The sequence below is a fragment of the Bubalus kerabau genome, chromosome 10, assembly GCF_029407905.1.
Source record: "Bubalus kerabau isolate K-KA32 ecotype Philippines breed swamp buffalo chromosome 10, PCC_UOA_SB_1v2, whole genome shotgun sequence".
Classification (NCBI taxonomy): Eukaryota; Metazoa; Chordata; class Mammalia; order Artiodactyla; family Bovidae; genus Bubalus; species Bubalus kerabau.
In genome coordinates, this window is record NC_073633.1 from 81787159 (window position 1) to 81811858 (window position 24700).

Consider the following 24700-nt stretch of genomic DNA (forward strand, 5'->3'; position numbering starts at 1 on the left):
CTTTACTAGACACACTTAATGTCTACACACTAATGTCAAATGTACCCAGAGGTTCTGATGTCCGTGTCCCATCCATTCCTCCTCCCATCCCGGGCTTCTCTCCCTGTCTTGTGCTGGGACAGCATCTTTTTTTTTTTTTTTTTTTTAACACCTTTATTGACGAATTATTTCCGGTTTATTTAAAGTTTGTGCTCTTGCTCAAAAGCCAGCCGGTCCTTATTGAATGTCTCCGTTCCCGCCCTCAGCCCCTCTTTTCCAGGTGCGCACTTTTCCATGCCGAAATGATTACATACAGACATCAGAACAGGGGAGTTTCTCTTCGTTGTACCAAAATGGGTCTTTTATTACACGGGGTTCTGCCTCTTGCTTTTCTCATCTAACACTATCTTGGGGGACTCCCCAAGTTATCGGCTTCTTCATCTCTTTCTTGCTCGTTTCTCAGAGGTTTGGACTTACATCTGTAAAGGGTCACGGGAACCGAATTTCGGTGAGGAATTCAAGACGTGCCTTTCGGACTCAGAAAAGCCGAGGTGCCCGGCTTTGGAAGGGTCAGGGCTCCCAGATTCGATCCCCACTAAAGGACCTTTCCTGTTCGTAAAATCGGGGCCGTTTAGGCCCTCCGGTGCCCTCTTGGGAGGCGGTGATATCAGGTCTGTGACACCAGGGTGACCCCCTCGGCCCCCACCCCACGTGCGTCTTCGTGTCTTAGCGCGTCTAGGTGGCTCCCGGGCGGGTAGCGTTCCTCCCGGCGCACACCGCCGGGGCCGCGCGCTCGCCCCACCTGCGGAGTTAATCATTAGCAGCGTGCGAGCCCTGCCGCCGCCGTCGCAGCTTTTACCCCGATTTCCAGCTCGCAGTGCCGCGAGGTTCCCCCCGGCCCCCGCCAAGCCGCCAATCGCGGGATTCCAGCCGCCGGCCCAAGTCTCCACCCACTGGAAAAATTCCTGGTCCGCCCTCCCGGTTTCCCTGCCCCCTCCCGTGGCTGCTCCAGCTCGGCTCGGCCCCGACTTCCTGCTGGGCACTGGGAAGGCGCGCGCGGGCTGGGGTCCCCGGGGGCCGCGCTCGCAGCTGGCCGCGCCCCAGCCGCCAAGGGGTTGGCGGTGGGCGGGAGCGGCCGGCAGTCTCGGCCCCTTCCCGGAGCGACTTTCAAACTTGCGCCTGCGTTGCGGCGGCACCTGGGTGGCTTCGCGCGCCTTGCGTTCCGGACCCGGTGGGGCAGCCGCTGCTCGGTGAGTGTCCCTCGGTTCTCTCCGAGCCCTCCGCCAGCGCCGCCGGCCCAGCGGCAGTGCCCGGGTGGTTTTGAAACCCGCACCCTCCCAGGCACCCGCCCCAGCGCCCTGAGGGGTGAGGACTCGGGGGAGGCAGAAGGGGGCCCGGGTCCGCGTGGGCTGCTTCCAGGGCGACCCTCCTAGCCAAGGACTGGAGCGCGGGAGGCTCGTGCCAGGAGACATTGTGCTCTAGCCCCCACCCCGGAAACGAGAGGAGCGAATGGGCCGAGTGGCTCCAAGGGGCTCAGTTTGAAACCCTGGAAGCCCGCGAGGCTGCGCCCACCCGTGCCCACTGCGCGCTAGGTTGCCGGAGGGCTGGTCCTTGCCTCGGACTGTGGGCCCGGGCGGGGTGGACCCTTTTGGGGAAGGCTCCGCGCCTCTGACCCCGGGAGCCCGAAGGCGCCAGCAGTCTGTTCCGGGTTGGTGTCACACGGTACTCCTTCTGGGAATCTCAGCTCACGTCCCGGAGGGATTAGAGTGGGTGCCAGAAGTGGGGTGCCGGGGAGCCGAAAGCACAGAAGCCACTGCCTGCCACTGTCTACCTCTACCTCGCCCACTCCCGAAATTGGTTTGGTTCATTTTCTTCCTATTCTCAGCCGTTTGGTTTGGAAAGCTAGGAGACGGCGTGCCAATTTCAAGACGTTTCGGTAGCTACTTTTACTCTTTGGAGCTACTTTTGAAAAACAAAAGGAAGAACGGAGTGGGAAGTGTAATAGTGGGAGGCGGGAGGGGTGTGGCCTGGGCGGGGTGGGGGCGGCTGGTGTTATTGAGGCCATTTTAAGAGTTCATCCTCAAAGTCACTTGCCTGTCTCCCGTCGTGGGCCCCCCAGGAGGCGATGCGGACCGCATCACCCTCCAGGGAACCCTAACTGGGGTTCCCAGAGTCTCCTCAGCCCCACCTCTGCGCAGCTCAGTCACACCGACCTTGCTCAAGAAATAATAAGCAGAGTAATGACAGCCCCCCGGGCTCCGCGCTGAGCACGCTGCTTGCCTCCCTTCAGGCAAGTGCCGTTCCATCCTCTCCTTTGCTCAACTAGGGATGGAGTGAATGGCTGAACTGGGAGTGACTTCACCCCAACCATTTCCAGCAGAAAACCTAGGGAGTAAGAACCCAGAAAAGTTGTACCCCTTCTCTCTTATCCTCTTCCCTGTGGTCCTGAGAAGCCTCATCTTCCCTCTTTTAATAGGCTTCTGTCTCTGCTGCCCCCACTTCCAGCCCCTTGGATATCTAAACCCGGGATACTTTGCTCTGGGGCTGGGGAAGGGAGTAGGCTTGGGGTAAGCCAAGTCCTAGAAGCAGAGAGTGATTTGCTGAAGAGCTGCCTTGGGCTTTGTTTTTACTGATTTTTATTGGAAGCGGGATAGGGGGAGAGTGGGAAGAGTCCTGGCCTGGGAGCCCAGCACTGGCTCTACTGTGTAGCATCAAAGACTGAGTCATTCGGGCTGGAAGGCACCTCGGATGTGCCATTTACACACGAAGGCAGCAGAGCCCAGAGATGTGAGGTGATTGGAGCCAGGTTCCTACTGGGCAAACGGGGACCAGAACTCAGGTTTCCTCATGGTCTAACCCGTGCTTTTCCCAACGTGACCTAAGTCACAAAGTTTTTTTCTGACTCAGTTTCCTCTTGAGTAGAGTTGGAGGCTTGCCTACTTTTCCTCCTAGAGGGGCCTGGTAAGGATCAGAGGAAGCCAGGTATGTGGAAAGTGCTGCATAAACTCCTATACAAAATGAAGGCTCAGTGTGGCTAGGAGGAGCCCCCGAGAGTTTTACAGTTTATTGGAAACGTCCCATGTGTGCCACAAGGAGACAGGAGATACCAGGAGCCAACGGTGAACACTTCCCCGGCCTGTAATAGCTCAGCTCTAGGGTAAACATTTGCCCTACCGAATCGACAGCCATCCCAGGGTCACTGTGTTTACGCTGGAGGCGGCCAAAGGCCATGGCCTGAGGGCTGTCCAGGGCAGGAGGGGAAAAGGAACTGTGTTCCAGATGTACGGCTTGCCCCTTCACCTCTGCTGTCTTCTCGGAACCTTATAAAGGCTCTGCTTCCAAGCCTGGGGGTTGCCTTGAGCCCAGGCTGAGCACTGACTTTGAAGGGTTAATCGGAAGCCATCTAGCTCTTCCTGGTTGTATTGAGAGGTTGAGGGGACTCTGGGCACTGGGAGGTGCTGCCTTTGCAGCTGCCCTGAGGGCTGTCTTCAGCTCCTCATTTGTCCCCCTCTCCCCACCCCAGGCTGCCCCTCTGAACCCAGCGGCTGCTCAGTCCTGGCCAGCTGTGTGTCCATAGGCCTTTGTTTCAGAGTTGCAAACCGGCCCTCCCCAGCAGAAGCCCTGAGGCTGGGGCCCTGGCAGCTGGAAGTCACTTCTGCCAGCAGGAAGGCTTTACTGGAGTCCACCGGGGACCTGGCAGACCTTCATTTCCTCTTGTAGGTCCCATCTGGAGCCCCCAGCTCACCCTGGCCAGATTTCTCTCACCAGATCCACCGTGAATGGATGGATCATCCTCTTTTTCTTCCTACACTCACACCCCTTCGTTCTATTTTAAAGGGTTCTTTCATTCATTCAAGAGTTTTTTTTGCATCTGCTATATAGAATGCTGGACGCAGGCGACATGGCAGTGAACAAAATATATTAGAGTCATTGACCTCATGGAGCTGACTTCTAGTGGGGGAAGCTGACAACAAGCAAGATAAATAATGGAAAGCAAGTTGATGATGAGCAGAGTAATGTGATGGGAAAGGTGGATGTGAACTGTCATGGAGTGGGTAGGGTCATGGAGTGGGTGGGACGGTGTTTGAGATGGGGTGGCCCGGGAGACATCCCGAGGAAGGGTTCTTCAATAATGCCTGAAGGAGGAATTTTCCTTGTCTCTGGTTTCCTTTTCTTGAAACCCAGTTCAAGGAACTCACTGTGGGGCTTGACAGCTTCCTAGCCCTGCGGTGCTATAACCCTTTGAGCCTGTGTTTCTCACCTGTAAAGTGGAGTTAGTCATCATACCTACCATGTACAGTTTTGTGAGACTGAACAATGAGCTAACGTCTGTTTGATGCTTAGCAGAGCCTATAGAGGTCTTCAGCAAGTGAGAGTCTTCTATTTTGTTATTTCTCCAACCAAATTCTGCAAGGGTAGCCCAAGCTCTTTATTGCCATTGCTGAATGAAAAGCTTGAAGCAAGTGGGGAATTGGAGGCAGGTGAATGGAAACCCTACTCAGTGCAGACTTTTGTAGTTGGTGAGGCTCTTCAAGCCTCTCCTGGAATCAAGGCTGGGGGATTGTTGAGGATGTGGGCTTCCCAGGTGTGTGTGCTGCTTCTAGGGTGGAACTGGGGGCAGCCCTGACCCTCCCTTGCTCTGGAATTTCCCTTGCTTCCAACCAGCCCTGATGAAATCACACCTTCATCCCTGGCCTCTCTACCCTGCCTCACAGCTGGAAAGGCTAGCTGTCTCTCCCCCAATGTCTGTAGATGAATTCCACTGGGAGAGGGAGAGAAAAGGCTGGTGAAAACGAGGGAGGGGCAGGGAAGGCTGGGCAAATGGTGGGTGGAGCTGTTTGAGGAGAGCCTGCAGAGGTGCCAGAGGGTGCTCACAGAGGCTCAGGCAGCCCCAGAAAAAGTTTCAAGAAGGGTCCACCATGGACCAGAATTTCAAGTAACACGAACAGACAGACACTGAGTGCTGAGTCTGGCTGGACTCCGCTCAGCTCTGCTTCCACTCAGCCAATCTGAAGAGTCTTTTCCCCTCTCAGCTGAATCAGGACCTCAAAGGGAGGTGCCTGAGCTCAAAGATAGCTGCTGTCAAAAGCGGTGGGGAGCGGTTTCCTGGGGGCCGAGCCTGGCTCAGGAAGCAGCGATGGGCGGTGGAGGGCGGGGGCTGGGGAAGTGGTCATCAGCCAGACCGCGCCCTCTGAGAGCCCAGTTTCAGGCACAGGAGGCCCTTGAGGTGAAGGAGTTTTCTGAGCCTACCAGTGGGTGCCTGAAGACGAGGTAAAACTAGGTGTAATCTGGCTTCAGAGGAAGTTCCAGGGAGGGCCCTAAACAGCCTCAAGCAATTTTGTGATGTTGGGTGACCTCAAGTCAGGAGAATGAAAACTGGGCAGGGTTAACTAGTTTGTGATCCGAAGGAGGTACATCCAGAGTTGATGGCCACCCCTCTGGGTGTTGGCTGTCTGGGATAAAGACTGGCCTTGTGAACAGGGTTTCTGCTCTGTTCTTATTTTGATTAGCAGTTCTCTGAAGGAGCCCTCTTTGTTCCCATATAGCATGGAGAACAGTGTAATCCACAGGGTGTGATGAGCTTGTGCTGGGGTCTCATCCTGAGAACAGTCTGGGCTCCTCGATCTCACCTACTCCAGCTTTTGTTCCATGGAGTTAGAGGAAGAAGGCAGTGGTGGGGGTCAAGCCTAGCCCTGGGTGGACTGTTGCCATCTGGGAATGTCACCCAAGAGAGAATGGGACTTTTTATAGTTCTCTTGCTAGCCTCTGGGGAGGGAAGCCTCCTGGCTTAAGCTCAAGGAACGGATTTTTAAGGACTCTCAGACTCTGTTTCATGCTGAGCAGACTCTGGGGCCGGCCATAGGACTTGAATGAGGTTCCAGTGGGCACGGTGGTGACTGCGCATGTTGCGTTTTGGGAAATAGACTTTGAGGGTACTAAGGGTTGCTCTAGTTGTTGCTGGAATTTGGCTGAGAATGAAGGGAGGGATGCTAGACGAGTGAAGTCCATTTCACTATGGTAACGGGATCTCAGGAGGAAAGATGGGTTCTACAGGTACTGGAAGCTCTAAAAAACTTTGCTCCCCAGGCCACAAGACTATGTGTGTGTATGTTGGTCTATATATATAGGAGTGTGTGCACATATGTGTAAAAGTCAGAGATTCTTGAGCAATAGATGGCAAGTATTTATTGACAGGAAAAGGGAACCAGTATTCTTGCAGGCTCTGTCCTGTGCATCGCTGCATCTCCAGTGCTTGCTGCATAGTAGGATTCCAGTAAACATTTGTTGAACAAATAGAACCCTACTGTGTGAATGAAACTTTAGGAATTAGAGAAATTTTCACACTCTTCACAAATGTTCTACTCTGTCCTAGTAGAGCAGAAGATTCTAAGAAGTTGAAGCTGTGGTACAGGGGCAGGCAGCTCTGTATTCCTCCAGCCTGGACCAGTGAAAGGGTGCCTCGGGTCACTGGGACCAGTCCTCCCAGGCCTGCTGAGAGTTTGCCCCTTGCATGTTGTGTCCAAAGTAGAGTATGCTTTCAGTCTTGAAAATAGTTCATCCCATAATATGTCCTGTAACCCCTCTTCTACCGTATTTACAACATGGCCACCCAGTGGCCTTGCTTATTTGCAAGTAGCCAGGAAGGTCTCCAGGTCGACTAGGACTCAAGTTCCTGCATTCTCTTTCACACCAGCTCCCTCAGACCCTGTTTAACTTTTATGTAGGAGTTGTGTCATCTGATTTCTAAGCCCACAACTGAAAGGCAGCAGCAAAGGAAAGAGTGCAAAGAGACCAATGTAGAGAAGAAAAATGACCACAGTGCAATTGACAATTGATGGAGAGGATGGAGAACAAGACACTGGAAAACAGGCATGAGTGTAAGAGCCAGGGGTCATTATTTACGTAGGGGGCGTGCTTGGCACACCTTGGCCTTTGGGGGCATCATCATTTTGATAATTGATGCTTTGCTGGTAATTGTGACCCAGAGTCATCAAGCGGAGGTTAAATGATATTTCCTTGGATATTTAGGAAGGGAGGGAAGGACGTGTGTAACGTGCTTTTGAAAGATGTCCCAGTCAGATTGACTACAATTTTTTAAGTGTTGACTCTTAGGTAATATCACTAATCTTCTCAACAAGGCATAGTAGGTGGTGGTACCCTCAACTACAGATGAGGAAACTGAATCCACTCACACAAGGTAGGTCACTTTTCTGGGATCTCAGCTAAGACTTAGCAGAGATGAGGTCTGAACTTCTAGATGACTCTAGAGCACATGCTCTGAGCTCTACCCCAGACTCTTTGGAAACTGGGCACATGCTTAAAAAACGTGCCTTTTGGATAGCTCTCTCTGCAGGGGTTCCAGCTGGTCAAGGTTTTACTGTGTTACTGTGGAGTCAGGATGGGCCCAAACTTAATTCAGCTCCACCCATAGCAGACTGCCAGTTATCCCAGAGAATGCTTGCCTCAGTGGAAACAAGGATGCCTTTAATACATTTACATTTTTTAAGCTTCTACCTGAGTGCTGCACAACATTTCCAAGGCCAGAAACTGTTAGGGAGGGGCTGCAATTTCAAAAATCCCAGGCCTCTTTCCATCAGGAGCTTTTGTTCCTTTGTTTGGGTTCTGGATGCTGCTGAAGGGTGCTGTGCTGTGCTGCTCAGCCTCCACGCTGGTTGTTCCAGTCGTGTCCAGGGTGGTGCGGCCCGCCCCTGCGGAGGAGCACCTACTCCTGTCTTCTCACCATCCAGATCTGGCGAATGGTAATTTTCTCCAATTTATTTCTGTCATTTATTGTAGAGATAGAATGTTAAACAGATGCAGTCAGTGCTTTCTTTTCTAATTGCTTTCTCTTTCCTCCCTCCCCAGAAGTAACATTCTCTTGAATACGGTGTTTATCACGCCTATGCATGTCTTCATACTTTTTACTGTTGTCTGTAAGTGATTTATAGTTTCCTGTTGTTTTGATGTTGACATGTATAGCATCATGTTGAATAAACATTGTTGTCTAGATTTATCCATGTTGAAATATTTAAATCTAGTTTATTCACTGAACTGTTACATGGGGTCTGTCATATAATTATATTATAGCTTCCTTATGGACAGACTTAGATTGTTTCCGTTTTTCTCACCAATATCCTGTGTTTATCATCCATGTGTCAATCTTTTCTACCATGTATGTCAGTGGTAGGATTATGGGGTTGTAAATTGTGCTTTTCAAGATACTGCCAAATAATGTCGCTGCATGATTTGTGAATCAGTATATGTTCTTACTAGAAACACAAGAGCCCCTATTTCACTAACATTTGGATTGTGTCTTGTAATATAATAGATGTAATTTTAAGATTATTTTATAAACTGCCCCTTAAAATTAGCACTTTTGATTGAAGATAGGGATGAGCATTTTTCATGTTTATTGCCTATCCATGTTTATAATTCTGTGAGGTTTTTGCCTTTTGCATTAAAAAAAAAAAAAAAATTAAACCAAGTAATACATCCATGTGATTCAAGCCCCAGAATGTAATAATTAGTGAAAAGTCTCTACCCTTTGTTTCCTTGCTCCTAGTTCCCCACGCTTTGACAAGTTATAGGTTCTCAGTACTTTTTCAGTTTTAGTTGCCGTTTTCTTGCTGATTTTTAGAAATTAAAAAAATCTATGTATATGTGTTAAATGAAACAAAGTGAAAGTGTTCGTTGCTCAGTCTTGTCCGACTCTTCGTGACCCTATGAACCGTAGCCCATCAGTCTCCTCCGTCCATGGAATTCTTCAGTCAAGAATACTGGAGGGGGTTTCCATTTCCTCCTCTAGGGGATCTTTCTGACCCAGGTATTAAACCTGGATTTCCTGCATTGCAGGCAGATTCATAATCTTTTGTGGGTTTTATTCATCACATATAGCTCTGGATTGTTTTAACTTTAAGTTATTTTTCATAGGGAAATTTAAATTGTAATGTTGTCATATTTACCAGTCTTTTGTTCATATCAAGAAATCTTTTCCTACCCTGGTTTTGATTAAATGGGTTCTTAAAAAATCTTTTATTTAAAGTTTTTTTTTTTTTTTAACTGCACTGAGTCTTTGTTGTAGTATGTGTGCTCTTTGTTGTAGCTGGAGGTCTTCTGGCTCTTTTAATATATAATTTTATTTCTATATGTTTGGCCGTGCTGCGTCTTCATGCTGTGCGGGCTTTTCTCTAGCTGTGGTGAGTAGGGGCTGCTCTGCAGCTGCGGAGTGCAGGCTTCTCTCTGTGGTGTCTCTTGAGCACACAGGCTTCAGCAGTGCAAGCACGTGGGCTCAGCAGTTGTGGCTCCCGGGCTCTAGAGCACAGGCTCAATAGTTGTCGCCCTCGGGCTTTGTTGCTCCTCGGTATGTGGGATCTTCCTGGATCAGAGATTGAACCCGTGTCTCCTGCAGTGGCAGGAGGATTCTTTACCACTGAGCCACCAGGAAAGCCCTCGAAGGCCTGCATTGGAAGGTGGATTCTTAACCACTGGACCACCAAGGAAGCCCCTTTTCCTATTCTGATTTTATACTTTTTTTTTTTTTTTAATTTTGCTTCTACTCTTTAACATTTTAAATTCATCTGGAGTGTATTTTCTGAATGTGACCATGGTTCTTCTCTCTGGCTACATATTAAAGCCTCATGGGGAGCTTTTAAAAATAGTACTATTTGCTTTTTAAAATGTCTGAGCTTCATTTCAGATCAGCCCAATAAAATGAAAATATCTTGGGGTAGGGCCCAGGCATGGTTATGAAATGGCCCAGGTAACTTTTATGTTCAGCCAAGGTTGAGAACCACTCAGCCTTGTAGGATGGAAATGATTTTATTTTTTCCAGAGAAATAGCCAGTTTTCCCAGTGCTAGTTATTAAGCAGTCTATACTTTTCCTGCTGACTTTTTACTTTTTTTTTTTTTTTTTACTTTTTAAGAGTTGATTCGATAGCTTTATGAGATATATTTCCTGTATCTTAAAATTTACCCATTTTTTAGTATATAGGCACAGAGTTGTATAACTATCCCTGCTATCTAATCTTTTTTTTTTCTCTTTTGGCCCTGCCGCTCAGCTTGTGGGATCTTAGTTCTCGACCAGGGATCAAATACAGGCCCTCGGCAGTGAGAGTGCAGAGTCCTAACCACTGGACCACCAGGGAGTTCCCTCTGCTGTCTAATCGTGTGTGTTTAGTGGCCTCAGTCATGTCCACCTCTTTTGAGACACTACGGACTGTAGCCCACCAGGATCTTCTGTCCATGAGATTTTCCAGGCAAGAATTCTGCAGTGGGTTGCCATGCCCTTCTCCAGGGAATCTTCCTGACCCAGGGATCAAACTCAAGTCTCTTAAGTCTCTTGCATTAGCAGGCAGGTTCTTTACCACTGGTGCCAACTGGAAAGCCTGCTATCTAAACCATTTTTATTATCACAGTTTATTAAAAGAAACTACTTTTTGCAGTCATTTCCCCTATCCACTAGCCCCAGGCAATCACTAGTCTACTTTTATCTTTCTAGATTTGCCTGTTCTGGACCTTTTACATAAATGAGTTCATACAATGTATCGTTCTGTTGACTAGCCTTTTCATTTAACATAATGTTTTCATCAATGTTGTGGCAGGTTATCAGTTCTTCATTTTTCATTCCATTATATGGGTTTACTACATTTTGTTTATCCATTTATCAGTTGACAGACATTTGAGCTGTTTCCACTTTTTTTGTATTATAAAACTGCTATGAACAATTGTGTACAACTTATTGTGCGCAGCATATAGATCTCCTAGCTTCTATATGACCTGCTGGGAGATTATTATTTATAAGTTAACTTTTTGTGGAATTGTTAAATTGTTTTCTAAATAGGCTACACTATTTCTTACCAGCAATATATGAGTTCTAATTTCTCTTTATCTTTTCCAACACTTGTTATTGAACATGGTTTTGATTTTAGCCATCTTAGAGTGAGTATGAAATAGATTTAATTGTGATTTGATTTGCATTTTTCTAATGACTAATGATGTTGAGCATTTTTTCTTATGCTTATTGGCCATTTGTATATTTTTTTGGAGAAATATCTATTCAAATTGTTGCCTATGTTAAAATTGGGTTATTTTATTGTTATTGTAAGGGTTCTTTATATAGTCTGGATACAAGTCTATTATCAGGTTTACAAATATTTGCTCCCATTCTGTGATTTATCTTTTCACTGTCTCTCTTTTAAAAATTTTTCGAAAATGATGTGTAATTGATATATTATTATTAGTTTCAAATGTACAACTTAATGATTCAATATTTGTATACATTGTAACATGATCTAGTCTCATTTTTTTTATAGTGTCTTTGAAACATAAGTTTTAAATCTTGATGAAGTCCAATTTATCTATTTTTTTGTTTTGTTGCTTGTGCTTTTCCTATTGTATCTAAGAAACCACTGCTTGCCCAAGCTCACAAAATTTACCTCTGTGTTTCCTTTTAGGAGTTTTATAGTTTTAGCTTTTACATTTAGGTCTGTGATCCATTTTGACTTAATTTTTGTGCATGATATGAACTAGATATGCAGATTCATTCTTATGCATGTGAATATAGCTGTGCTAACATGGTTGAAAAGACTATTCTTTCCCTACTGAATGGTTTTGGTACCCTTAATGAAAATCAGTTGACTATAAATGTGAAGTTTTATTTCTGTACTCTCAGTTCTGTTGCATTAATCTATATGTCTGTCTATATGTCAGTACAGTCTTGGTAACTATAGCTTTGTAATCAGTTTTGAAGTTGGGAACTGTGAGTCTTCCAACTTTGTTCTTTTTCAAGATTGTTTTAGCTATTCCGGCTCCCTTGCTTTTCCATGCAAATTCTATGATCGTCTTGTCAATTTCTACAAAAATGCCAGCTCGAATTTTGAAATAGATCGCATTGAGTCTGTAGATCAATTTACTGAGTATCTCTAACTTTAAGAGTGTTCTGATCCATGAACATGGGATGTCCTTCCATTTATTCAGGTCTTTAGTTTCTTTCAAGTGTTTTGTAGCTTCCCATATACAATTCTTAGATTCCTTTTGTTAAATATATTCCAAAGTTTTCAATGCTTTCTGAAGCTGTTATAAATGGGATTGTTTTGTTTCTTGGGGGGAGGGTAAGCCACTCAATTTGCAGGAGTTAAACCCCTTCCCTTGGCAGTGAAAGTGTAGAGTACCAATCAGTGGACCAGCAGGGCATTTCCCTTCATTGCATTTTGTGCTACTAGTATATAGGATGGAGAAGGCAATGGCACCCCACTCCAGTACTCTTGCCTGGAAAATCCCATGGATGGAGGAGCCTGGTGGACTGCAGTCCATGGGGTCACTAAGAGTCAGACACGACTGAGCGACTTCACTTTCACTTTTCACTTTCATGCATTGGAGAAGGAAATGGCAACCCACTCCAGTGTTCTTGCATGGAGAATCCCAGGGACGGGGGAGTCTGGTGGGCTGCTGTCTATGGGGTCGCACAGAGTCGGACACGACTGAAGTGACTTAGCAGCAGCAGCAGCAGCAGTATATAGGAACACAATTGATTTTTGTGTATTGCTCTTGTATCCTTCCATCTTACTACACTCTTTCATTAGTGGAGTCCATTAATGGTTTCATTAGTGAATTTCTTAAGATTTTCTATATATATAAGATCATGTCATCTATGAATTTAGTTCAGTTCAGTTGCTCAGTCGTCTCTGACTCTTTGTGACCCCATGGACTGCAGCACACCAGGCCTCCCTGTCCATCACCAACTCCTGGAGCTTACTCAAACTTATGCCCATAGAGTCGGTGATGCCATCCAACCATCTCATCCTCTGATGTCCCCTTCTCCTCCTGCCTTCAATCTTTCCCAGCATCAGGGTCTTTTCCAATGAGTCAGTTCTTTGCATCAGGTGGCCAGAGTATTGTAGTTTCAGCTTCAGCATCAGTCCTTCCAATGAATATTCAGGACTGATTTCCTTTAGGATGGACTGGTTGGATCTCCTTGCAGTCCAGGGGACTCTCAAGAGTCTTTTCCAACACCACAGTTCAAAAGCATCAATTCTTCAGCACTCAGCTTTCTTTATAGTCCAGCTCTCACATCCATACATGACTACTGGAAAAAACCATAGCTCTGACTAGATGGGTCTTTGTTGGCAAAGTAATGTCTTTGCTTTTTAACATGCTGTCTAGGTTGGTCATAACTTTTCTGCCAAGGAGCAAATGTCTTTTAATTTCATGGCTGCAGTCACCATATGCAGTGATTTTGGAGCTCCCCAAAATAAAGTCTCTCACTGTTGCCATTGTTTCCCCATCTATTTGCCATGAAGTGATGGGCCCAGAGGCCATGATCTTCGTTTTCTGAATGTTGAGTTTTAAGCCAACTAGAAATACTTTTACTTCTTCCTTTTCAATCTGAATGTCTTTTATATCTTTTTCTTGCCTAATTTTCCTGGCTAGAACTCCAGTACAATGTTGAATAGAAGTGTCATGAGGGGAAATTCTTGTCTTATTCCTGATCTTAGGGGGAAAACATTTCTTCTTTTTCCATTGAGATGAAGTATCTGTGGGGTTTTTTGTATGTTCTTTATAAGACTAGGGATGTTCCCTTCTATTCCTAGCTTGTGTCTTGTTTTTATCATGGAAGGGTGTCAGATTTTGTCAAATGTTTTTTTCTGGGTCTATTAAGGTGACCAGATGGTTTTTGTATTTTATTCTATTAATATCTAGAATTATATTTATTTTTGGTTTTGGATGTTAACCCAGTCCTGTATTTCTGGGATAAATTCACATGGTCATAGTGTATATTCCTTTTTATATGTTGCTGGATTCAGTTTGTTAGTGTATTGTTGAGGATTTTTATAGCCACATTTGTAAGGGATGCTGGCCTGTAGCTTTTTTTTCCCCTTGTGATATTTTGTTTGGACTTTTATCAGGCCTCATAGAATGTGTTGGAAGTGTTCCTTCCTCTTCTGATTTTTGGAAGAGTTTGTGAAGAATTGCTGTTAATTCTTTAAATGTTTGGTAAATTCACCAGTGAAGCCATTGAGTCCTGGGCTTTTCTTTATTGGAAGTTTAAAAATTATTAATTCAGGCTCTTTGCTTGTTAACAGATCTCTTCAGATTTTCTGTTACTTCTCAAATCCTCATTGGTTTATGTCATTCTAGGAATTTGTCTAGGAATGGCATCAAAGTTATCTAATTCATTAGCATATGTTCGTTCATAGTATTTCCTTATAATCCTTTAAGATGTTCTTTTTTGTCTTTGATAATCTGCATTTATACTATGTATGATAGGTCTAAATGTGGACTTTTAAAAAATTTAACTTAGATGTGCTTTCAATATGAGGACAGATGTCGATATGTTCAGTTCTGGAAAATTCATATATATTCTGTCTTTGAAAATTGCCTCTCCCTTAATTCTTTTCCTTTTCTTCCTCTGGAACTCTTTGGATCTTGTCTCTCTCTCTCTTTTTTTAAAGATTTATTTATTTACTTTTTTTTTTATTTTTTATTTTTGGTTGTCCTGAGTCTTCGTTGCTGCACACAGGCTTTCTCTAGTTGTGGAGAGCAGGGGCTTCTCTTGTTTTGAAGCATGGGCTCTAGGTGTGTGGGCTTCAGTAGCTGGGGCTCATGGGCTCTACAGTGTGGGCTCAGTAGGCACATGGACTTAGTTGCTCCATGGCATGTGGGGTCCTCCCAGACCAGGGATCGAACCCATGTCCCCTGCATTGGCAGGCAGATTCTTAACCACTAGACCACTGGGGAAGCCCTGGATCTTGTCTCTTAATGTTCATATTTTCTATATTACTCTTCACATCTATTTCAGGATAATTTCCTCAGTTTTTTTTTTTTTCCCCATTTCACTAATTCTTTCTTTAGCTGTATTTAATTTTCTGTTTAACTTACCTATTGGGTTTAACATGTCAATATTGTATACAATTAACCCTTGAAAAATTTGGATATGAAATGTGTGGGTTCAGTTATATGTGGATTTTTTTCAATAAATATGTACCATAGTACTACATGGGGCTCAGTAGTAAAGAATCTGCCTGCCAGTGTGGGAGGTACGTATTTGATTCCTGGTTTGGGAAGATCCCCTGGAGAAGAAAATGGCAATCTGTTCTAGTATTCTTGTCTGGGAAATCCCATGGACAGAGAAACCTGACAGGCTCAGGGAGTCTCAAAAGAGTCGGATAACAGCGACTAAATGGTAACAGCAGTACCATGCAATCTGCAGCTTGTTGAATCTGCAGATGAGAAATCATGGATACAGAGGGCTGGGTGTAAAGTTATACATGGATTTCTACTGCCCCGAAGCCCCATATTGTTCAAAGGTCAACTATTTTATTTCCATTTAGTTCTTTGGAAGGAATGATGCGAAAGCTGAAACTCCAGTACTTTGGCCACCTCATGCAAAGAGTTGACTCATTGGAAAAGACTCTGATGCTGGGAGGGATTGGGGGCAGGAGGAAAAGGGACGACAGAGGATGAGATGGCTGGATGGCATCACTGACTCGATGGACGTGGGTTTGGGTGAACTCCAGAGTTAGTGATGGACAGGGAGGCCTGGCGTGCTGCAATTCATGGAGTCGCAAAGAGTCGGACACGACTGAACAACTGAACTGAACTGAGTACTTTTTCAAGTCTTTTTCAGATTTTTCTTTTATTCCTAGTTTTTGGAGTATCAATTTCTTTCATCTTCTGACTTGCTTGACATGGTTTGTTTTATTGTGTGGTTAGTAATTTTTATACTGAGAAATAGTGGAATGCTTAAAAGCATCATAAGTTTGTACTTACTATGATGATGGGCTTCCCTTGTGGCTTAGCTGGTAAAGAATCCGCCTTCAATGTGGGCAATCTGGGCTTGATCCCTGGATTAGGAAGATCCCCTGGAGAAGGGAAAGGCTGCCCACTCCAGTATTCTGGCCTGGAGAATTCCATGGACTGTATAGTCCATGGGGTTGCAAAGAGTCGGACACGACTGAGCGACTTTCACTTTTACTTTACTATGATGATGAGGTCTCAGTTCAATTCAGTTGCTCAGTCGTGTCCGACTTTTTGCAACCCTATGAATTGCAGCACGCCAGGCCTCCCTGTCCATCACCAACTCCCGGAGTTCACCCAAACCCACGTCCATCGAGTCAGTGATGCCATCCAGCCATCTCATCCTCTGTCGTCCCTTTTCCTCCTGCCCCTAATCCCTCCCAGCATCAGAGTCTTTTCCAATGAGTCAACTCTTCCCATGAGGTGGCCAAAGTACTGGAGTTTCAGCTTTAGCATCATTCCTTCCAAAGAACACCCAGGGCTGATCTCCTTTAGAATGGACTGGTTGGATCTCCTTGCAGTCCAAGGGACTCTCAAGAGTCTTCGCAAACACCACAATTCAAAAGCATCAATTCTTCGGCACTCAGCTTTCTTCACACTCCAACTCTCACATCCATACATGACTACTGGAAAAACCATAGTCTTGACTAGATGAACCTTGTTGGCAAAGTAATGTCTCTGCTTTTGAATATGCTATCTAGGTTGGTCATAACTTTCCTTCCCAGGAGTAAGCCTCTTTTAATTTCATGGCTGCAATCAGCCATCTGCAGCGATTTTGGAGTCCAAAAAAGTAAAGTCTGACACTGTTTCCACTGTTTCCCCATCTATTTCCCATGAAGTGATGGGACCAAATGCCATGATCTTCGTTTTCTGAATGTTGAGTTTTAAGCCAACTTTTTCACTCTCTTTCACCTTCATCAAGAGGCTTTTTAGTTCCTCTTCACTTTCTGCCATAAGGGTGGTGTCATCTGCATATCTGAGGTTATGGATATTTCTCCCGGCAATCTTGATTCCAGCTTGTGCTTCTTCCAGCCCAGCGTTTCTCATGATGTACTCTGCATATAGGTTAAATAAGCAGGGTGACAATATACAGCCTTGATATACTCCTTTTCCTATTTGGAACCAGTCTGTTGTTCCATGTCCAGTTCTAACTGTTGCTTTCTGACCTGCATACAGGTTTCTCAAGAGGCAGGTCAGGTGATCTGGTATTCCCATCTCTTTCAGAATTTTCCATAGTTTATTGTGATCCACACAGTCAAAGGCTTTGGCATAGTCAATAAAGCAGAAATAGATGTTTTTATGGAACTCTCTTGCTTTTTTGATGATCCAGCAGATGTTGGCAATTTGATCTCTGGTTCCTCTGCCTTTTCTAAAACCAGCTTGAACATCTGGAAGTTCACGCTTCACATATTGCTGAAGCCTGGACATACCAAATGTGTGGGTGGTGGGCTGAGGTGGGGCAGAGGAAAAGACTGGCAGAGGAACTTTGTATGTCTGGCTGCTTCCTGTCATACAGGTCTCTGCCAAGAGTCACCTTTACAGAGCCTTCCCAGGCCTCCCTAACTAACACTGTCCACCCGCATACTGCCTTTTCTCTTTTTCATCTTTTTCTTAACACTTAACACTGTCCAGGAATATATTAGATATTTGTCTACCTTTTGTGACCGTCTTCCATATTGGAGTGTAAGCTCCATGATAGTAAGGATTTGTCTTATTCACTGCGTGTGGTTTATACTGTCAACAAATATTTGTGAGCAGTCCTGTTTTTAGATGGAAGTTATTTGAGCCCTGATGATGCAGCTTTCAGCTGGGCTGAGCCTGACCAGGCAGCAGAGAAGAGGTGAACAGTTTGCCTCTCCATCCCCAAACCTTTTTCTGTGTCTCCACTGGAGATATCTCTTTCTCCCATTACAAGAGCCCAGAAAATACCATCCTTCCTGTGTGCTTCAGCTTTCTTCTGGCATGAGTCCTACAGCTGCCAAAATCAGGAGTAGGGACTGGAGCATCAGAAGCCCTGGGGGAAGAAAATGCACAAAACCCTGGGAAGATCTGCTCCTTAACCTTCAGGAGGCTGTGACTGAGTAAAGAAGGCAGCACACACAGAAAACAAGTGAGGACACGTGCCCATTCCCTGAGTCAGCTGTGTGGATTAGAACTCCTGCTGTGAGCTTGCGGTAGGGAGGGCAACCTGTGTGCTGGCCCCTGGGTCACATGTTGACACAGAAGTGGTTTCTGGAGGCATCAATGGGCAGGTTATGAATTCTCAGCCGACTCCATGTTGGCCTCCTTCTGAGGTTTGCTCCATGCTGTAGGAACTTGTTCTGAGCATAGTGTTACTTGTAAAAGGGCAGAAAGTGCCAGAAGGCGTTCCCGCGAGGTGGGCAGGGTTGGCACCTTTCCATCCGTCGTTGGCTGTATCTGTTGGCCCCACTGATGTTGGGGTTGAGGAATAGTGACGAGCACCGGAATTCCGGCAAACCCTGGCTTTCCTGCTGCACGGCTTTTGGCGAGTAAATAGCTCCGCCTCACTGGCTTCCCCGGTGGCTTAGCGGTAAAGAATCCGCCTGCAACGCAGGGGACTCAGGTTCAATCCCCTGGAGAAGGGAATGGCAACCCACTCCAATATTCTTGCCTGAAGAATCCCATGGACAGAGGAACCTGGCAGGCTACAGTCCATGGAGTCGCAAAGAGTCAGACACAACTGAAGCGACTTAGCACACAAACGGTTGTGGTAGGGAGAGTTCATAGAGAATGTGTTTATTACCACATTGCCTGCTATTGAGGTTATGCCAGCCCGGCATCTTGGGAGCCACTTATGCCTCAGTTTCCTGATCTGTAAAACAGGGAAATAACTCCCAGCCGCTGCAGCCATCTCTCCCCTCTGTCTCTGGCTGTTGTAAGGGTTAATGTCCTTAGGCTTTGAGGGCCTGAGGTGGGGGAGGAGCCACATAAATGGGTTATTGTTGTGCTGGTGAATGCTCCGGCTTTGTTCAAGTGTCTTCACTATTTGACTTCCTGCAGTTAGCGTCCCCAGTCTTGAATTGCTGGAGACACTTGCGCGTCCTCAGCGGTTGGTGGCGCTCACCTGGCCTGGCTGAGTTGGGGTGGGAAGCTCCATTTCCTCTGTTAGGGGGCCCCCTGGGCATCAGGAATGAAAGAAATGCAGAAAGTATGACCCACACGCGCAACTGATTCTGAATAGGACGTTTATTGAAGAGGTTTTGCAGGAGGCGGCGGGCGCTTTAATTCCCGAGGCTGTTGGTGGCAGCTCTCTGCTCGCCCCAAGCCTGTTAACTGCTCGGCTGCCAGGGCCGAATGCGGCTCCTGGGCCCCACGCGGCCCTCCTGGTGCTCAGATGGGAGCGCTTTTGAGGAAAGCGGTAGGTACCCGGCTGGCCAGGCCAGGGGGTGCGAATGGGGCAGGAGCAGCACTGTCAAAGGCCTCCGAGTCTTGCCAGACTCTGCCGTGAAACCCGGCTGGCCACAGGCTTTGGGGCGAAAGGTAAATTTCTCCCTTGGGCCTTCAGAAACTGAGGACAGGTTGAGTTGGTTCCTTTTTAAAATCCTGCCCGGTCTTCTTCCAGGGGATGTGTCCATTGAGGCCGGGCGAGAGCGAGAATCCTATGTTCCTCTTTGAGTTACTGCACGTGGTTCTGCGAGGGGCTTCGGAGGGTCTTGTGATCTCTGAACACTCGGAGTTGGGCGATTAGGGAAGGGGCTCTTTGTAGAAGAACCCAGCACACCCTGGGAAAAGCAGAGTTAATCTCCCACTTTTTCCGGAAGTTTCCTTTTCCCAGAATCCACAGAGGGTGGTTATTTTAGATAAAATCTAGGGGTGGTGGCAGGTTGGGCAGGTGGAAGGATGTTGTCCCTGACCTGGACTCTTCCCCTGGTGGACACCGCCAGGCCGGGGCCTTGTCCACCCCTCCCAGAGCTCTGGGCTGCAGAAGCCGGGAGGTCAGGGGCAGGTTGCTGCCCTGCCCTGCCTTGAGCTTCAGCCCTGAATCAAGGCCTGGCTTTTCCAGGAACAGGACTGCTACCTGGGCCATGCCCATGTGGACCCACCTGCCCCAGAATCTAGGGTTTGGTGACAGCTGCCCCCTCTGCATGTGTGTAACTGCTCAGCTGAGGGACAAAGCTGCTCTCCTCCCACTTGGAAACTGGTTGGATGAGTTTCTCGGGCCTCCCTGGTGGAGGCCCCTTAGAAGGGAAGGCAGGGATCTGGGGTGGGGTGGGGGTGCAGAGGGGCCCCCCTGGGCTCTGGGTTAGGGATCCCTGAGGGACAGGGTCATGCAGGAGGCCCTGCTCTCCGAAAGGCCAGCTGCTTTGAGAATTACAGACTCACACTTGTTGTGTGAGTCTGTAAGCTATGCCTTGGAAAATCTACTTTCCTAGGTTGTCTGGGTCAGGTGCCAGGCTCAGGGTCGGCGTCCAGGGCAACGAGGGGCTTTGGTTGGAGCTCTTGCTCTTGTTCCTGAGGGCCAGGAGAATCAGGGTGTGTGCCTGATGGCAGCAGTTCATGAAGGGGGCTGCTGTTGCTTGGAACTGAAGACCAACTTGTGTTTGGGGGAGCCTCCCTAATTCTGATTTCCTTGGGGAAGGAATTTGGGGAAGGGAAAAACCCTCAGGTGGTAACACTGACTCCCCCAGCCCCCACACAATGCCCCCAGCTGGGAGCTGCTGTTCTGGAATCCCAGGGGAAGATTCCCTTCTAGTTAAGCCCTGGCATCTCAGTGTCTAGACTTGGCATTCACCCCTCTGCTTTTAGAAACATTTCGTATCTGGGTAGTTTCATATCTCCACATTTATTGGGGGCCTTGTTTCTTCCCCCTTCTCAGGGGTTGGGATAGGTGTCATCCTTCTTCCTAGCACATTCTCCCCATCTCTTTCTCTCCTTGAAGCTCTCTGTAAACAGCCAGCATCTTCTTTGGCTTCTCGATGCTTCATGAACATTCTGGCTGTGTAGACCCCTGCGGCCATAGCACCACCTAGCAGTTTGTATATTTTAAGGGTAGTTTCTCACTTTGTCTCCCCGAGTCTCTGTGGTGGGTCTTCCAGGCCTGGCCCGGGTGTGCCCATCCCCTTGCTGCCATACGCCCCAGGTCCTTGTGTGGTCCAGGTCCTCACCTGGCAGAAGCTTTGTCATCATTCAAGACTCAGCGAAAATGTCACTCCCTTAAAGCTGCCTGGGTCCACCAGGTGGCACTTTCTACTTCTTCCATCAGCAGAGTTTATATGCATTTCTGTGCCAGCACTTGAAGCACTGCTTTGTGGATAATCTGTTGATATGTCTATTTTTTTTTTTTTTTATTGGTTACCTAGTCTTTTTTTTTTTTTTTTTTAATTTTATTTTATTTTTAAACTTAACATAACTGTATTAGATTTGCCAAATATCAAAATGAATCCGCCACAGGTACACATGTGTTCCCCATCCTGAACCCTCCTCCCTCCTCCCTCCCCATTCCATCCCTCTGGGTCGTCCCAGTGCACCAGCCCCAAGCATCCAGTATCGTGCATCGAACCTGGACTGGCAACTCATTTCATACATGATATTTTACATGTTTCAATGCCATTCTCCCAAATCTTCCCATTTTTTAAAAAATTATTATTATTATTTTTTGGCCGCACAGCGTGACTTGTGGGATTTTAGTTCCCCAACCAGGGATCGAACCTGTGCCTCCTGCAGTGGAAGCACTGAATTTTAACCACGGGACTGCCAGGGCAGTCCTTGCTTCCCTTTGTCATTGATGTGCTTGTCCGGTTTCTCCTGATGCAGTATTTGTTCTCCAGAGCGGGTTCTGTGTGTGACTCATCTTTGTGTCAACCCACAAGGCTGCCACAGTGTCTTTGTGCAAAGTGGGTGCTTGAATATACCTGAGCAGTGAATTCTGAAGCTCATGACTCGGGAAGGGCCGTTCGTCTTATCCCTAAATGAGCGGGTAGAGGTACGCTTGCGGTACAGATGGCTCACTGCCCCTCTCCCTGTCGTCCATCAAGTTAGGAATAGAACTAAACCTGGTTTTGAGCCATGCTGGCTGGAGTCCCAGGGCCCTTCAGGTCCATTCTGCTGCCTTCCCCTCTTGAATATTCCCTGTGATTTAGGAAATGGGCAAACACAGGGGCTTTTCCCTCTAAGTCCTGGCTCTCTCATTTGTCTACCCTGGAGTTGGATTATATGTTTTCTTTAAAATCCAAGGACGGGTGTCAAGGATGGTTTCCACCAATTGCTTCCCTACCTCACGGTACCTTAAATTCTGTTCGTGCTCAGGCCTGTTGTTCCGCATGGTCTGTTCCTCTCCAGCTCTCTCCCTGCAGAACCCAGAGGAATGAGCCCTGCCTGCTACAGCATAGGACTGACTCATTCAAACTTCGTCTTCTGGTTTGACCTTCTGTGGGGCCTGGATATCAGACTCGTTTCCATTTCCAGCTGAATTGCTTTATATTTGCCCTTAAAAGATCATGGTCCAAATCTGTGTTGGGATCATAGATGATGGATGATCAGCAGGATCAGGGTGAAGTGGGGAGGGGAGGGTTGGGTCATGGTGGTACATGATTAAACTTGTATCTCTGTTATTGACTTGAGATATGGGTCTACTGTTTTAGACACGCATCAGAAAAATCTCTTATCCTGATGCTTATGGACAAATAGTAACTCATCCATCCTTCTCATTGCTACCATTTATTGGAAGGTATACTGCGTGTCCTCTCGTTCTTGGAGACCAGCGAAATTGGTAGTATTGCTGTGTTTATTTTACGGGTAAAGGAACTTGAAGTTTGGTTAGATCCAGTGACTTGCCCAAGGCCACCCATAGCTAGTAAAACAGAGTAACTGGGTTTCAAGCCACATCTGCCTGACTCCAAAGCCTGTGAATCCGTTTACTGCATTTAATCTCTGCTCTCTGGACTCTCATGCACTGAGACACTTGCTCATTATCTCCTTCTCATCTGAGAACTCAGATCCAGTGGGCTCCTCTGTTCCCACTTGCTTTCCACTGAGATTCTCCAGTTCCTTTGAATCTGATGCAATAGTAAATGCTGCAACTCTTAAAGGTGTGGTTCAAGGTTGGCGGCCTCAAAATAAACACCCCCTATAGTGGGTGTACGGGGAGCAACTAGATGGTTAATTAGTGGGTCTGGGTCTCTGAATTTTGCTGATAAGGAGGGGTGGTCCTGTGAGCCTCTAGAGATGGGAGAGGTGAAGCCTCTGAGAACACTGGAGGTGTCTGTGATTTCTAGCATGGTCTTCATCCCCTCCATCTTCTGGGGACATTGTGTCTGTGTCATTTTCCTGCTTAGTGACAAGCTGTGACCTACCCTGGCTATGAGCAATAGCAATTTCTCATCCACAGTAATTGCTCTCCTTTGCCTTCAGTTTCGATGAAACCTCCTGGTGGACTGCTTTTCCTGGGATATCTGTAGGGCCCTTTTGCTGTAGTCCCTCTTCAAACTCCAGAGTGGTCTCTTCTTCCAGTTTTTGTGGCTGGTCATTTAATATGTGGCGTGGCAGGGCAGCTATGCCCCCGCTCCAGTCCCTCTTCTGGGGCCTAGAGTATGGGGCTGCTGGGGTGAATGGGCAGTCACTGCTCCTGCATGCCTCTTGGTGAATCGGAAACTTGCTGGCAGTGACTAATTGGAAACTCATTAGACAAGGAGGAACTGTCTCAGGTCTTGACTGAGGCCACTGTTTGTCTTTCGTCTGACTACTGTGGGAGTGGAGAGGTGCAGAAATTTACTGAACACCTAGTGAGTGAATTGCCTTCTGGGGGTGAAAGAAGGCCCAGCCCACTAGGTTTTTACTATCTAGTCTGGAAGGAGATCTTGCACATGAGAACCCCAAGGACCTGTGCTTTATGCGACACTCAGGCTCAGTGGAGTTCAGAGAAGTGCCTGTGTATTAGTGTCCCATGGCTGCTGTTAACAAACACTGCCATCTTAGTGCCTTAGAACAGCACCCGTGCAGACTTCCCTGGTGGCTCAGTGGGAAAGAATCCACCTGCCAATGCAGGAGACACAGGTTCGATCCCTGGTCCGGGATGACCCACATTCCATGGAGCATCTAAGACCCTGCGCCACCGCTACTGAGCCTGCGTGCTCTAGAGCCTGGGAGCCGCAGCTACTGAAGCCTGAGCGTGCTAGGGCCCCTGCCCTGCAACGAGAGGCCTCTGCGATGAGAAGCCCACTCCACAACTAGGAAGTAGCCCCTGCTCGCTGCAACTAGAGAAAAGCTCACACGGCGACAGAGACCCAGCACAGTGAAGAATAAATGAAGCAGCAGACATTTATTATCTTTTAGTTCTGGAGGTCAGATGTCAGTCTGGGCCTACAGGGCTATTTTCCTTCTGGAGTCTCCAGGGAAAATTTTGTTTGCTTGTCCTTTCCAGCTTCCTGAAGCTGCTTAGATGCTTTGACTTGTGGTCTCTTTCCTCCGTTGACGAAGCCAGCAGCCTAGCATTGACCAGTTTCTCGCTCTATCCCTCTGCCTCTGCTGTCACATCAGCTTCTGACTCCTGCTACTTCTCTCTTGTGAGGCCCCTCGTGATTACCGTGAGCCTACCCACATAATCTAGAACAGTCTTCCCCATCTCAAGATCCTTAACTTGATCATACCCGCAACATTTCTTTTGCCATATAAGGTTAGCTACATAGATAGTCTCCTTGTATCCAGGGATTAAGATGTAGATATTCCTGGGGGAGAAGCATTTTCGGCCTGCATCATTGTGTGTGTTGGATGGGTTGGTGATGGTTGGGGAGGCCTTTCTAAGGATGATGATTGGACCACATTTGGGGAGGGAGAGAATGTCTGGGACACCTTGCAGGTTTGAGAAGTAACATGAGCAGATATTGGGCTTGTGTGTGGTGGAGACAGGGGGATGTGGGTGAGCAGTACTCCCACTGACATGAGATGCCTGGGGCTTTCCTTCCCTTC

The 24700-nt window shown here is 47.1% G+C and overlaps 1 protein-coding gene and 1 long non-coding RNA gene across 5 annotated transcripts in view; both read left to right on the forward strand.

The window, feature by feature from the left end:
• The first annotated feature begins 100 nt into the window (after positions 1-100).
• Positions 101-24700, forward strand: part of PLEKHG3 (pleckstrin homology and RhoGEF domain containing G3) — a 45652-nt gene continuing 21052 nt past the window's right edge. For 2 of the 4 annotated variants that reach the window (XM_055538354.1, XM_055538355.1), the window contains exon 1: positions 101-487. In XM_055538354.1, coding sequence (XP_055394329.1) covers positions 224-487 — 264 coding nt within the window. In that variant the 5' untranslated portion in view covers positions 101-223. Of the gene's footprint in view, positions 1230-24700 lie in introns of all 4 variants that reach the window. The other 2 variants (XM_055538356.1, XM_055538357.1) reach the window with 2 other exon arrangements.
• On the forward strand, positions 1241-9843 carry LOC129621668 (uncharacterized). The gene is made up of 3 exons (XR_008699592.1): positions 1241-6857; positions 7119-7177; positions 7619-9843. It is a non-coding gene; the product is annotated as an uncharacterized LOC129621668 (long non-coding RNA).